Source organism: Drosophila takahashii, chromosome 3R, assembly GCF_030179915.1.
Source record: "Drosophila takahashii strain IR98-3 E-12201 chromosome 3R, DtakHiC1v2, whole genome shotgun sequence".
Lineage (NCBI taxonomy): Eukaryota > Metazoa > Arthropoda > Insecta > Diptera > Drosophilidae > Drosophila > Drosophila takahashii.
In genome coordinates, this window is record NC_091681.1 from 16,324,720 (window position 1) to 16,340,528 (window position 15,809).

Below are 15,809 nucleotides of genomic sequence, written 5' to 3' on the forward strand. Positions count from 1 at the left end.
ATGAAAATGTCGAAATAATTTTCGGTTTTATGTTTGAGTTTGGGTGAATAGGAAATAAAAAGCTTATGCATACATTTATGCAGGACATTTGCAGGACTTCTTAAGTAGAGACTTCGAGTTGGACTGTATAAAACTCTAGTTAGCTAAGCAATCTTTTGAAGGAGCCTACATAAACTCGTAGCTGCCGTCGTCAAAGTTGCGATTGCCGACCATCGGGCCGCCAGCTCCCATTTGGTTGGGATTCTGGCCGCCCATCTGCGGACGGAACTGGTTGCCCGGCGTGGTCTGGTGCTGCAGCAGCTGGCGAAGTCCCGGATTGTTGTTGCTCATCATGGGACGCACCATGCGCTGCTGCTGTTGCGCCTGCTGTTGCTGCTGTATGGCGGCCACATTGGGCGCCACCTGTTGCAACTGCTGCTGCAGATTGGGAACGCCACCGGGTCCAACGCCCACGCCCACGCCCAGTGGCATCCGCTGCTGCTGCTGCATCATGTTCATCTGCATCTGATTCTGCTGCATGCCGGGCATTCCGCCTGGACCAGGACCAGGTCCTCCGCCTGGACCTCCTCCGCCGCCCATCTGCATGTTCAGCTGGTACTGATTGTAGTGCTGCTGCTGCTGTGAGTTGTCCTGCTGCATCTGCTGCTGCTGTTGTTGCTGCTGCAGCTCCATGGGCGACTTGCCCTGCTGCTGCATCATTTGCTGCTGCTGCTGTTGCTGCTGCTGCTGCATGTTGCCGTGCTGCTTCTGCTGGATGACCTTCCGCAGACGCTCCACAAACATGGCCTGATTATTAGGAATAAAGCCCAGGAAGGCATTGCGATCGGGCGTGTAGAGCAGAATGAGTACCTTGAGATCGCAGGCGGGTGAGTTGGGAATGGAGGAGAAGTGGACGCAGCCAGCGTAGCCGGAGGTCATCATCTTGGCCAGCGAATCGAGTGCTTCTCCGGGAGTGGGTCGAAAAACGACCATCTTTGAGTCCTTTAGGAACTGACCGCCAATGTTGCCGACCAAATGCTTCGGCATTAGCTGCATCAACAGCTTGGGCGGCCAGTTCTCAGCCTTGATCTCCGGTTCGCCGTCTTTGATGTTGGTGCACACGGTGCACTGCAGTGTGTGTGGAATCTTCTGCTGATCCGATTTCGGCTTCTCTGACCACTCCAGCACTCCGGTCCAGATCTTTTCCCTCAGGGAGGCCTGCTCCTGCTGCGAGTTTGCCTGCTGCTGTTGCTGCTGCTGCGGATTTCCCTGCTGTTGCGGATTGGCCACCTGTCCCACTTGCTGCTGCTGTTGCTGCGGATTGCCAGCCGGCATCATGTTGTTGCCCGCATTGGGATTGCCCTGTTGCTGCTGCTGTCCCTGCTGCTGCTGCTGCTGTTGGGCGAGTTGCTGCTGCTGTTGTTGCAACTGTTGGTGGTTCAGCATCTGCTGCTGGTTGATCATCTGCATTCTCTGTTGCTGCTGCTGCGCCTGTTGCTGCTGTGCCTGCTGTTGTTGCTGCTGCTGCAGCGAGGTAACCGTTTGGTTCGGCGGCGGCGCATTAATGCGCGAGATTAGCGCCGAATTGGGATTCTGTTGCATGCCTTGGCCTTGGCCAACACCGCCCACATTGCCTGCTCCCTGCATAAAAGGCGGACGCGCCTGTCCCGGCTGATTGGGATACATCCAGCGGTTTTGTCCGGGTCCCACGTTCTGCTGGAAGTTCGGATTCTGCATCTGGTTGGGCACAAATTGATTCTGCTGCTGCTGCTGTTGTTGCTGCTGTTGCTGTTGCAGTAGCTGCTGTTGTTGCTGCGGATTGAGCAGGCCCGCCTGGGGATTTGGACCAGGCTGCTGCTGTTGCTGCATGGAATTCATGTTCATGACTTGCTGCTGGGGATTGCCCTGTTGCTGCTGCTGCTGTTGAGCTGGTGTGGTGTCCATTGGCATGCCCTGAACTGGCTGCTGCTGACCAGCGGGATTCTGTTGTTGCTGCTGCTGCACTGCAGCTTGTGCAGTATTTGGAGCAGCCATCTGCGCCGCCATGCTATTCGGACTGGGAGCTCGCTCCTTGAGACTGTAGCCCTTGAGCAGCACCAAATGCCGGATGTTCTTGGCATAGTTCTTGCTCGTTATCGGCTGATCGCCGTCGGCCTTCATGAAGAGCTTGAACAGCACCGGCATCTTGCGCGGCGCAATGATGGAGAGATTGATTTTTCGCTCGTTAAAGAGAGCCGCCAACTGCTCGCAGGATTTGCCCGGATACTTCCAGGACTCCGTGGTGGGCATCTGGTACGGCGGACTGTTGCAGATGAGGATGCAGTGCCGCTGGACGCTGGTCTGGTCGAGCAGCTGGCGCCGCTCGCTGATGTCGTCGAAGCAGCCGTGGGCCGCCGCAAATCCCTCGGCCATGTGGGCGCAGGACTCCATGCCGCCTCCAACCAAAGGCAACCTTTCGATCGTCTCCATTACTTTCTGGGGCTGCAGGAAGGGTCCGTAGGTGGCGCACACGGGTTCCAGCAGATTGGCCGCCGTGCGGTAGACCACAATGCCGTAGAGCGTGGCAAATCGCTCTGCAATCAGGTATTCCCGCTCGTCAATCGAGCCAGTGGTAAAGTGCTCCAGTGTCGGCAGGATGTAGTTGGTTTTCAACTCATTGATGTACGCCCCATTGATGGCGCTGCCCTCGATGATGAAGACCACGTCGGCCAGGGGCATCTGATCCACCTCCATGGTTAATACGGAAGGGGGAAATTGGCTTTAAATGGGGAAAACCTTTTGGAAAAATTCCAAACTTTTTCGCTGTAACCCGCTCTTCTTCTTCTCTGTCAGTTTGTTATGACTATCGGTAAGGGACTATCGATATGTCGATTTGTAACCATCGAATGGCGGTTAATAGGGCTGTCACTTGCTACAAAATTAAAAAAACTTTTAATTGGACTTCCCGACCAACGTAAAAAATGATTCTTTTCTGGATAATTAAAAATATTATCAAAAAATAATTAAAAATTTTGCAACTACGGTATATGATATGATTTTTTTTGAGATAATTGCATTATTTTTCTACTAACTGAAAAAGCTTCTAAATCTTTTTTAACTAAGACCATTTAAAAAACCTGTGGATTTTTTCTAACAGTTTAGAATGCATGAGAAATAAATTTTTTTTAAGGTTTAAATATAGGGAAGTACAGCTATTTCCCAAATAGAAGGTCAATTGGCCCAATATCTTTGGGTGGTAAAAAAAATTTGTTTAAAATATTAAAATTCGGCACACCACAATCAATTAAATCTATTTTCATTCTTAATTTTTTATTAGTTTTAAAAAGCGCGTATTTTTATATCGATAGTTTCAAGGGCTGCCAGATACAAGCAGCGAAGCACCTGCAGCTGTCTGGCAGCCCGATCAGCTGCTGCTGCTGCCCAACTTGCGCAGTTCCGTTTTGTTCAGTGATTCGCTCGCCGGATTTCGAAGAAGAAGGACGTTGCCTTAAACTCCGCGTTGTTTTTCCCCGAAAATTCGTCTAAAACTCACGCAAATCGCAATAAAAGTGGTAAATTCGCAAACAATTACCAGTGAACAGTGCAAGTGCATGGAAAACGATCCCAAAGATAGTAAAAAATAGACGCAAGTGCGAATTGCGGGCTTTTTTGTGTGGCCGTCGCAGAATGTGTGGCACAAAGCGGAAAGCGCGCTAAGTGAGCGTGCGAGCGCCCAAATCGCAGAGAAATGTAAATAAATAAACGTGTAAAGCCGCGACAATTGTGAAAAGTCAACAAACGCGCCAGTTGGCCAGTGAAAAGTGAGTGAAATCTGGTTTAAATTGCTCAAATTGGCAAATTCGCATTTGGCCAGCAGAACAGCTGTTGTTTTGCCTCTCGCTCTGTCTGGCTGTGCTGTGTCCCTTTCTCTCTTGCCTTCTCTCTGTTTTTGTTGCTCCTCTTTGTTCGTGTTCTTTTTACTGCAATGTTGCTAAATCGTTTGATTCTATTATTATAATTATTCTCTTTGCACTGACGTCACTGCGACGGAGAAACTGATAATTTGGTTTAGCAATTAGCAAGATTTAAGTATAGTTTGGAGCACAGCGAAGTGAATTAAACGACCATGTGTCCGCCGTTTGTTATTGTTGCCTGGCAACATGTTTCGCCACATCTGCTTTTTTGTTCCCCTCCAGTAGTTGTTCCCATTTGTTTACAACAATTGCAATCTAGCCAATAGCAAAGATCGCGAATTTAAAGCGCCTACATAAAAAAACAGCAGCCGCAGCGGTTTGGGCGTCACTCTGACTGCCGATCGCCGGTCGGTTGGGTGTTTCTACATTTAAATACACTTCCGGGAGAGGTTGGTGGCACAACTTTTAGAAAGCAGGTGTTAAACCCTCAATGTATTTATACCCACGCGGGAAATACCTATATCATATGTATATCATATAGTATGGGCCCTATTCCTATAGAATTATGGTCATAAAATGATTTTTGCACCTATCAAATTCTGATAATTTCATAGTATTGATAGTATTTTATATTAAGCTCTGTTATATGATCTTACATTTCAATATGATATATCTAATGGTATTTTTTAGTCATCCAAGGATGAAATCCACTCGAGAATTCTGAGTATTAGCTGATATAAATATGATCTATTTTAATAAAAGACTTGTGATATTTTAGGCTTTGTAAACCTTTACTTTGTGTACTGATTTTGTCTATAATTATGTTATTGCCAAAGTAACATTTCAATACATTTCCTCATCAAATTTCCTAGAAAGTCTTTTTCAAAAGCTATGTAATACCGAGATCGTAAAAAAATATTGTAGAATGTAGGTATTAGAAAATATATCTAACCCCGATAAAGCGATTCATAATAAACAAACAAACTGATATCTAGAGAACCATAAAATAAAGGGTGTTCACTATATGTTTGCTGTGTCCATATTGAAAGTAATAAATAAAAGGTATTTGCTATCGTATTGTTACCACTATTATTCTGATTTTAACGTACCATTTTTATTTCCTAAAAAAACGTGATTTGAGAAAACTATTATTAATTATAGCACAATTATTATCCCAATATGTTGTAGGGTATATTAAATGCATTGTTCTTTGGCTACCAGTTTTTCTTGTATATTTTACTATTTCTGGATCTTTTTTTGATTTATGTATTTAATCTTTTAGCCATATATTTTGCAGTTCGCATTTGTTTGTGCTGGTTATTTCAAGATTTCCCACACAAATAAAGATACTTTTTTATTGCTCCAACGCAAAATTCACGCCTTTCCTTAAATATTTACTTGTGGATTTGCCAATTAAAATAGATTCAGATTGCAAGAAATAAACAAATTTAAACTGCGTTTTAATTGTGAGCTTGTTATCAGTCAGTCCTATAATTAAAGTCTGTTGAATTATTTGTGTTTGATGTGAAAAGCTTTCACTTACCGAGTAAGTGGCTAGATAAGAGATAGACAAAACCCCCTTATCTGGCCGGTCAAGTGGTAACTAACCGGAATTAAGTGCTCCCAAAAAGTAATGCTTATTTAACAATTTTTCCCTCTACTTCACTTGCAGCTACTGGAAAACCAGAGACAAGGAAACCACCCATACGATGGTCGAAGGTGTTCCCATTTTCAGAATTCTTATCGGGCAACGACTGGAGTATGATTGAGTTGGCCTCGCCACCGATTCGCGTCTGGTTCTGGCTGCGGTACGGTAATACCAACACCCGGGTGGACCTGTGATGTTCTAGTGCGATCCCCACAATTCGCAGTTCGCTGGAGGACGGGGGAATGGAACATGCCCGTGGATATGCATAAGAACGTATCAGTTCAAGTCGATAGTGATTTTGCCTTATTGCTACCCAGTGGAGTTTATGAAATCAAGAAAATGGAACCGCGCTCCAAAATACGAACAATCATTGTATTTTGTCTCTTTCTGGCCATCGCCGGTATCATCGGATTCGGTTACTTTTGTCAAGATCAGGTAAGCCCCAAAGCCCCTAATTAATTCTCATTGCGTTAACCATAAATTACTTTTACCATGTTGAGTTTGTTGTGTTTTTTTTCTGCCCCTTGGCGCCAATGCAAATTAGCACACCCATTGGCAAAAAATTCGGAATTTCATAATTTATATTTGCCGTTTTGTGTTTTTATTGAAATTACCAGTCATTCTTTTTTTTTTGAGGGGGGACCAAACTTGTTTTTCTACGGCCCATCAATAAATTTATTAGCTCGTGGTTCGCATATATTCATATCAAAATATGCTTCGGAATTTGTTTCCCAGCGGATTACAGACAGCTCTCATAATATATAGAAAATCCTACCGACTGTTTATCTATTTTTGTGAGCTTTAATTAGACAAAACAAAATGTTTTGTTTACAGCCTTTCGGTTGGCGCCTTCGAAACTGGGAAATTGTTTACGCAAAGGTGCTAGAGAAATTCGCCCTGAATGAGATGTTCGTTCACTGTTGGGAAATCTGTAATATTATAAAGTTTAGTACTGAAGGATTGTGTAGACTTTTGATTTCACTTTTGAAAGAATCATTCATAAATCTTTGACACGCTCGCCCTTTAATTAAATTTGTCTAATCTTAAACATACAATTTTATGGGAAACTATTTTTGATTGGTATTTTTAGGTCACTGTTCATAATCAGTAGAGACCATAAATCTTTTACCAATGCGCTTGATTGAAATTTGTCTAATCTGTGGGACTAATATGGCTTCCTCCCCTCTCTTATTTAATGAATGATTTAATGGTCGAGGTGTAAAGTGCATTCGTGGGCCATAATAACAGAACCGAGGCAAAACAGCGCATAAAATTCCACCCTGGGGACACATAAAGCCAGACCAGACAGTATTAACTCAACTTTGCTATCTAGCGGTGTGCATATAGCTTCAGATATGTAGATTTAACAATTAATCCCGCTCGTGCCAGTCATCTCTAATATTAGCCTCGATAAATTCGTTAAAGGAGGCCATAAATTTCCAAATTGCAGCCGGAAAAATTCGATATATGTCTGTATTTGATGAGTTCTATGTATAAACTATATATGTAGCTGCTGAAATATGTTTCAATTTCAATTTTGGCGATCTTTAATTAAACAAGAAACAAATTCGTTCCTTCTCCAAAAACAAAAAACCAAGTGGGTGTGACTTTTAAATGAGTTCAATGTCGAATGACTCTGCTTATGATATAGATATATTTTTGAATGTTTATTCAGTATGTTTGTATAAAATATTTTCCAAATTGAAATAGCCTGCAATATGACATTAATTGAGCGCAGCTGCCTCGCCTTCTTTTTTTTTTGTTCCGCACGCGATCTTGGCAGACATAGTGACTAGTAGGGCGTGGCCACGCCCCATTTGCCGATGCTATGTTCGTGCGTTGGAAAATTCGCCTTCTTTTAAAAATAGCTTAATTAGTTGTACGCGCCATAACAGAAAAACATGCTTAAATGAATAGTGTGGCGAAAGCCAAACATGAAAATGAGTCTGATGCGTTGCGTGTCCAATGGAAAACAGACAGATTATTCTATTATTTCGGATGCGAGGGCGGCCCATTTTTGGGGGGATACTCAGATTTGTATTCTTCTTAATGGGCCAAGTTGAGCATAAATTACTCGGACTCGGTGGGAGTATTTTATTCCCGGAACACTTGAACTCTCTGGGCACTTAGTTTGATTAATTACAAGCGATTTTTAATTGTCCTGCCTTGGGAAATTTTTTGTCTCCTTTCGGATCATTAAGTCAGTTACTACTGTAACTTGGGTCTCTTTTTAAGGCTCTTTAGGGCTCGTAAATTTGTATTATCTCAAAGTGGTTTATTATTTTTGATTTATGAACTATAAATGTCTGAAAAATAATCTATTATTGAGAAATTTAATTTTTATGTACATATTTTAATGTTATTAAAATATTAAATGTTTTTAAATTCTATGATTTGTGATTATGTGTGTGCAATTAGAATTTCATATAAGTAGTCTCCTTAATAGTTCCCCTATATCTTCAAGTATTAAGGCTCTTTCCTAATCTCCTTTTTATACATCACAACTTTAAATCCCAGCTCGTAATTCAATAGCCTATGGCTTAAATAAAAATGCTAATAAATGTGTAAACTTTATCAACCACCGATATTTACAATTCCCTTGCCTTTCCTAAGGTAGCCACAAATGTGTAAGCCCTATCAGCCACTTTAACATAAACAAAATCGTTGACTTTTACTCTGAATATTCAATGCTTCGGCTTTTCGTGGCTGCCAGCAGCAGCTCTGGTTTTAATGCTGTATTTTTTTCTAATTTGGCTTTATTTATTTCAATTTATGCAAATTTTAAATCACTGAATATTTATTCGGTCTTGATAAAAAGCCATTAATTAAATGCCGCTGTTCGAGTGGCTCGATCTCGAGTTGTTTGAGTATGTTTGAGTTGTAAATAAATTGTGGTTGGAGGATTGGTGATTTTGTGATTGTTGTAACGTCCGGATCCGTAATTGTTTACGCAATATTCGAAATAGGGTCCAAAGTACAATTACAGGTGTGTGTTTTTGTTTATATAGCATAGTGTATTCTTCTTCGCCTCTTTGGTTTACCTGATTGAATAAACAAAATCAATGTTTATTATTTCGGTACGCTTGCATATATTCGCTTTCATATTTGTTGCAGTGCTGCTTGTTCGAATTTCGGAACAATTCACAAAGCGCAGCTAATGAAATGAAAACTATTTATCACTTTTTCGGTGTTGTCTGGCCAATTGTTTTCCCAAATTTATACTCGTGCCCGCAATCCACAATGAAAATGTTTTGTTTTTGGTTTTTATGGCGCCTTTTCCACATATCTACATAGTACGTTTGTGTTTTGTTCAACTTTTTTTTGTGGGCTTGGCTTTGGTTTATTTACCAAATTACAGGGGGAATGAACGAACAGTATATGAAATTCCTATATTTATAACAGTTTTTATGTCTCTATTAAAACTGCAAAACACTTGTCGTTACCGGCTAGATCGTGCCAAACTTTGGCTTCAGCTTTCGGGCCATAAAAAGTTTACTCCATGAATACATTTTTTGGGTTTTTGTTTATGCGTTTTATTAGCCAAGATTTGTTTGCTGCTGCCTGCATTTTATTGTCGTCTTTTTACGGCAGTGTTAATCAATTTAATTGAGTGTGGGATTTATGGATTCGAACAGAGTTTTATGGGGAATTTCGTAAAACATTTTATCAGATTTGTCACAAGATATCACAACATCTACAAGGTACTCAAAATCTTTCCGGGGAAATAGAGGCCCTGCTGTGTCTTAAATGTCTCAATTACCTTTAACTCTTCGCTTTTGATCGTGTAAACGATTTATTATGTGATTTAATACTGCCGTCTAAGAAATTTATTATTTTGATCTCTGTGTGTGGGTTTTCTTAATAATTTTCAGTGTTCTTTTGTGTCAAATGCCCATAAACCCCTCGGAGAATTCCCTTAATTGTTTGTGGCTGCACGATCAAGATAAGTTTCAGAGCTGCCTTAACTATTTGAGGAACTTTGGCATAATCAATTAGCATTAATATGCCTGCCATGTGACGTCTTCATTACACTCGAGTCAAAGACCAGTAGCTAATGGAGAACAAAACACAAAAAAACAAGAAAAAAGCATAAAAGCAGCCAAGAAATAAGAGGAAGGCAAACAAAAACCGCAAAACACATAAAGTCCAGACCAATTAAACTATCAGCCATCTGAAATATGTGCCGAAAGGAAGGGGAATAAAGAAATTCAAGCACCGCACATGCCGCAAAAAATCAAGAGCCGCTCATAACTCAAACCGCACATGTCATAAAGCTTGTCGAAGGGTAGGGGTACGGCAAATCCCGGGGGAAGTGTGTCAGGCGGCACTTTAATGTGGCCCCACTGCTTTTTTGGGGGCAAAATGAATTTCCAGATTCCCGAAAAACAAAAGACAAAAGATCAGCAGGGCATTATTCACGCCTGTTTGAAGTTAATTCGTGCGCAAAAGATCAAAAAAATGGTCAGCTTGCAAATCAGATGCTCAGATATCGCTTCTCTTTCCACCCAAAATAAGAAAAAGAAAAGACCTCTAAGGATGCAACGTCTCGAGTATCGAAACCCCTGGACAAATTAGCCAACAACAAAGGCCCAAAATAAAACCCGTTGACTGGTTTAGCTTTTCTTTGTGATAAAAGTTTTTTGATAGCCCCAGCTTGCTGTGTCGTTCCTCCTCTTATTCTCTGCCGTGAAACAGGTTTTATTTCTGTCTCGGCAACTTATAATTTGGTGTACGTGCTTGGGTTAGGTGCTTATAAGGAATACTTGGTTTTGGGAATTTCTTTTGAAAGAAATCTAAAAAAATGTAAATAAAAAAATTATTTCTTAAAGAAACCCAAAATATACTTTACAATTCTGATTGATAAAAATGCTGTTTTTTTCCAAATATATTTCTTTCCTTAGAACATTATAAAGTAAAGGTTCTAAAAACTTTAAAGAGCATTAGGTAGTCTTCATATAAGCATATTCTCTTGCACCTTTTATTGAGACTCTAAAGCAAGGTCTGATGTTTTGAAAGCGCTGTAAACTGATAGCCGTTTATGATCTTAAATGGCAATGCAGGTAGATATCAAACCGCCTATGTATAAGGTTTTAAGAGCCTTAAGGGCAGTTCATGAAAGCGGATCAAACGTTTGCATTCGGCATCATATTTATAATTATTTGTAATGATTCATTATGCAAAATCCGAGGTCTAGTAATGAACCATTTTAAATTTCCTACATTCCATTCGTGATGTCTGCAATCAAAAATAAATCCAAATTTATGATGCCCTAAACTGTGTTCATTGATTTTGTTCGAATGGAATCGCAACACCATATATTTTTGCCGAATTTGTTTCATCCGTGGTGGCAACAGATGTGCTCGGCGAGAAGAATTTTACAAAATTTCCATTCGTCTGCGTTTTTCCACTCTTGGCGTTTCGAAATCCATTTAGAATTATTCATTTATGTGCAAAATCATTGTGCCGCAGCAATTGGCAATTAGAAATTCAATTCAAACGTTTTGTAAAATGCAATTAGCGTTTTGTAATACTAATTGGAATCATTTCGTCGTTGCAACATCATGTGCATTTAAGTCCTGGCTAATTGGATTATTTTGGGCTCAGCATTATGCAATGCGAATGATAGGGAGGCGAAGGTGAATTATCATTTCGGTGCAGAAATTGCAGGCAACAATGAAATGTAAGTCGGATTTTGTTCGTGGCACTCTCAAAATTCTCTGGGCTAAAATGCTGTATGTTATTTAATAGAAGTTTTGTGGTAAATATACATTTAAATACTTCTAAAATATAATATTCTAATATTTTTATAGGCGATAACCCTATTGTTAGTTCTTACTTTAGTAAACTTCACTAACATCTCATTAATAAATAAATAAATATATAACTATATGATGATAATATGATGTTAATATTTAAATATGGTTACAGTTTATAGACGTTTTTTAGAACTTTATTGGGCTCAATAAAACATTAAAACTCACTTACTTTTCACTTTTTTTTTCTGCATATTTGGCTTCTAACTTGCAAATACAAATACCATGGCAAACAACAACAACAGCAGGGGAAAAAAATGTGTGGAGCAGAAAAGAAAACGAGCAAATTTGTGTAATAAGCATCCAATTAAAACTTTTTCACACAATGCAACCCAACCCAAGCAACTAAAAAGTCTACGGACTAACAATGAATGCAGAGTGTCTAAAAGCGGGAAAAAGAGGGGCAACTTTGCTCTCTCGACTGTCGCCTTATTTAACGAGCTGCAAAAATGTGAGTTGGCTGGAAAAGCCGGGAAAAACCGTTAGTATTTATTATATGATGGGTGAGGGGGTTTAGGTTTTGGGTGGCTTGAGGGAGGGGCCTGGGTAGGTTGATGAGTGAGCGGTGGGGCATAAAGGATTTCCGCTTGGTTGACTGAAATATGAGCAGATTTTCGACAATGCTATACTTTTCTAAGTACATCTATACCCAGGCGCTCAGTGGAAAAAGAAAAACCAACAATTCATTATTCTGTGTGAAATGCGGCTTTATATTTCATTCTACACACTAAACTCAATCATCGTCGTCATCATCGCCGTAATGACAGCGATAATTGCAATCATTGTTATTGTGTCTATGTCTACCCCGTATATGCATATATATAGATCAAGTTGTGCGACAATGTGAGAGGCGTGTTTGGGTTTCGCAATTGCAGAATGTTTCGCTTTATGGTTTCTATCTATGTTTCTCCCCCGTTGTTTTTTGTTTAACTTCTTCGTTTCGTTCTTTATGTGGGGGGCTGTTTGTGAGCTGTGATAAAAATAATCCATTGGCAGACGTTGGCTACAGAAGCCCAAAGATGAGAAACAATCTGAAGTTTTTGCACACTCTAAATGTTATGATGGTTGCCTCGTTTTTGTACACGGTAACATTCGAGGTATGATGTTTTTGTGCAGATCTATATTATATATTGTAGTATAAATACTTTAATTGCTTACTTAAAAATCTATAGAATAGTTTTAAGCTCTTATAGGATAAATAGAAATTTAGAATCGAGAAGTTTAAATTAAAACTTAAATTAGAATCTCTAGAAGGAACAAGGCACATTTTGATATTATCCATCTCATTTAGAAATAGAAATTTAGAATCTCTCGAAGAAAAGATTATTTCGTTATTATCCATCTAATTTAAAAATAGAAAATTCGAATCTCTAAAAGGTCATTTACAATAATCTGATAAATTCAAAATTATTTATTTGGGTGTTCAGAACTTTATAACAATGACTATGGGGTAGATCTTATTCGTGGCTTTCGTCTAAACTTTGCTTTTTTTTTTTGGTAACAATACAACACTTGAACATTGTTTTGCACTTGGCTAAGACGCCGTTTCTCTTTCTTTACGACTCCCCCTCAGCGGCACCCAATCCCCCACATCTTTGACATATTTTTCAGTTTGCTCACGTATTAATTGCTCAAGTGGAAGCGACAGGCAAAGTGAACACAAAAAAATGGTAGCAGTATAAAAAAAATGGGAATTGGTATTGACCGAAACATGTTTTTGATGTTTCCCAGCACTTGAACTCAAGAAAAAACCTTAGTATACACTCGTAAGTAATGTGGATATCCTTAATGGGGGTTTTTTCTTTATGATTTATGAAGGGTTTCTGTAGGTGATTAATTGGGTGTGCCGAGGGAGGGAGCATAGCAAATTAGCTGAAATTAATGACAGTATTGTGTCTGAAGTGTTGGAGTAATTTAATTAGTCGTGGTGTGCAAGGGAGAGGGTCTCGAGATAAGAGGTTTAATTATGAAATTTAATTTAGGGTTTTCTTATATTATTAAAATATTGTCCAATCATCCTGTACTCATACTTCCATTAAATCCACTGCCAACGTTTCGCTTTCCATATTCTTAAGCGACTTATTCCGCTTCAATCTTTAACATTCGTTTTCATTGGAATATCTTTCCCTTATCCTCTTTGAATTTTCTTTTCGCACAAAATCTATTTTCAGACTGATAAATCAGATTAGCTTCTCCTTGGACCTCCCATACGGATTTGAGTGGGTTTCCATCACCATCGCCACCACCACACTCCATCTCATATCCATCTCACCCCGCTTCTTTTTTTTTTAACCCAATGCCCTCCCCTAAACTTACAATTCCAATGTGCGAGAGTTGTTTGTGATATGTTTGAGGGAACAGTACTACTTCTGAGACTCAATCTGCTAGTTATACAGACTTCAATTTAGCTAGGTTTAAAAAATATAATACATTTTTTTAAATTTATAAATATGTATTTGTCAAGGAATATTTTTAAACACTTACAATCTTACAAATCTTACAAGTCTTACAAATTCTTGAAATTTTTAGGAATTGTTTTTTAATTTGTCATAGTCGATAGGATCCGAAATTTTCGATAAACATAATGTTTTAGCTTATAAACTTCTTCCAAAAAAACCTTTAATCTCTTAATTAAATTGAAGATGCATTTATTTAAACATAAATCCCATCCAGGAAGGCTTTACTGTATATTTCTCTGCCGTGTTGGATACTCCTTGCAATTTCCATCAATGCAGACATCCGAGACATGAACTGCATATCAAACACGCACAGGCTTCCAGACGTTTAGGTGTATGTCTGAGGATGAGGATTTGTATATTTAAATCGGAGGCACTCCGTGAATGCCGATTGCATACTACTGGCCACTGAAAGTGCTTCACGGAAGTCGTAAATCGTCCCAAGAAATCGAGCTGACCGAGAGGACTTCTTCTTCTTCTTCTTCTTCGAAGGGGGAGCGGTGCAAATGTCAATAGTGCGAAGCTAAGGCTATTTATATGGAAATATCAAACGATTCCCCAGATAGATACGATACCCAAGCGCAAGTGTATTTATAGGCCCAACCCATTAATGAATACCGAGAAACGGCCTTTCCCGCTCGGAAATCTGACTATCTGTTATGGTTCAATAGCATTTGCCACTCATCTTTTCATCTTGACCGACAGGCCATCAGCAGCTGCCGTCTGCCACTGCTTCAAACAATTCATCATCGCAACTTCAAAAAGTGCAGTCAACTTTCAACGCCCCATAACGAATGGGCCACTTAGGCAGCTTCGATGCGATGTGCCACACATTCAGCAGACTTTCCAAAGGGACTGCCGGAATTGTTAGAAAAATGTGTTTGCCTATTTAGCATAAGCCGCTCAAGTGGCCGAGAACAATACGAAAACAAAGAAGGCACTACAGAAAACCGAAAGAACCGAGAGATTCAATCCAACTCATCGAAACTCCTCAAATTAAATTCCAAATGCAGCAAATTGAATTTCGGCTCCCACTCCTTTGCCTCTCGAATTTGTTTCTTTTCATCTCCTTCGATGATGTTTGTGTTAAAGTAATACCCTAGCTTGTTTTTGATTATGTTGAACATATGTTGACAAAATCGGCGGCGAGGAGGGGGACACCCAAGCCAAAACCAAACATGGACCGCACATGAGAACAGAGAAATGCAATTGAGACCAAACGGAAGCAGCTTCTGTCCTTCTTTTTTGTCTTGCTTATGCTTTATTCTCTTATTTTTCCTTTGCAACTGAAGAATACATTATAGTTATGCGTATAGCATATCGTTCGTGGCTGCCAATGCAATGCAGTTTGAGGTAATGGGATCTAGGGATATTACTTATTGATATTTATTTCAAAATTTACATAAAAACCTCAAGCTTGAGAATTTCCTATGAGTTTCGTAGAATTTTGTGTTTAAAAATATTTGTATTTTGTTTTTTCCCAATAATTTATGATTCACAATATTAATTCCCGACTTCCTGCTATAATAATTTTTTTATACCCGTTACTCGTAGAGTAAAAGGGTATACTAGATTCGTGCAAAAGTATGTAACAGCTAGAAGGAAGCGTTTCCGACCCCATAAAGTATATATATTCTTGATCAGGGTCACTAGCCGAGTCGATCTAGCCATGTCCGTCTGTCCGTCTGTCTGTCTGTCTGTCTGTCTGTCTGTCTGTCTGTCTGTCTGTCTGTCTGTCTGTCTGTCCGTCTGTATGAACGCTGAGATCTCAGAAACTACAAAAGCTAGAAGGTTGAGATTTCCCACACATATTCTTTGGCTTCCTACGCAGCGCAAGTTTATTTTAGCCGAGCGCCACGCCCCCTCTAACGCCCACAATCGCCCACTAACGATTTTAAAATGGGTCCTGCGCCCACATCTTTAAAGATTTCCGAGAAGTATAAATGCAATTTTGTTGTGCATATTTATACCTATCGAAATGTAGAAGACATTTTTCAAATCGGACCATTCATTAAAAAGT

The 15,809-nt window shown here is 39.9% G+C and overlaps 3 protein-coding genes across 3 annotated transcripts in view; 1 reads left to right on the forward strand and 2 right to left on the reverse strand.

Annotated features, from left to right (window-relative positions):
- The window catches only part of LOC108056851 (phospholipid-transporting ATPase ABCA3), an 82,893-nt gene that overhangs the window by 36,719 nt on the left and 30,365 nt on the right, over positions 1–15,809 (reverse strand). The window lies entirely within an intron of this gene.
- Positions 10–2,816, reverse strand: MED25 (Mediator complex subunit 25). The gene has a single exon (XM_017140871.3). It carries the CDS (start codon positions 2,710–2,712, stop codon positions 166–168), a length of 2,547 nt encoding a protein of 848 aa, XP_016996360.2. The 5' UTR covers positions 2,713–2,816; the 3' UTR covers positions 10–165.
- Positions 3,416–15,809, forward strand: part of Hs6st (heparan sulfate 6-O-sulfotransferase) — an 89,935-nt gene continuing 77,541 nt past the window's right edge. The window contains exons 1-2 of the mRNA XM_044394241.2: positions 3,416–3,779; positions 5,545–5,955. Coding sequence (XP_044250176.1) covers positions 5,770–5,955 — 186 coding nt within the window. The 5' untranslated portion in view covers positions 3,416–3,779; positions 5,545–5,769. The remainder of the gene's footprint in view (positions 3,780–5,544; positions 5,956–15,809) is intronic.

Excerpts from the sequence above, each read along its gene's own strand:
- MED25 (XM_017140871.3), bottom strand. The coding sequence starts at position 2,712 with ATGGAGGTGGATCAGATGCCCCTGGCCGACGTGGTCTTCATCATCGAG.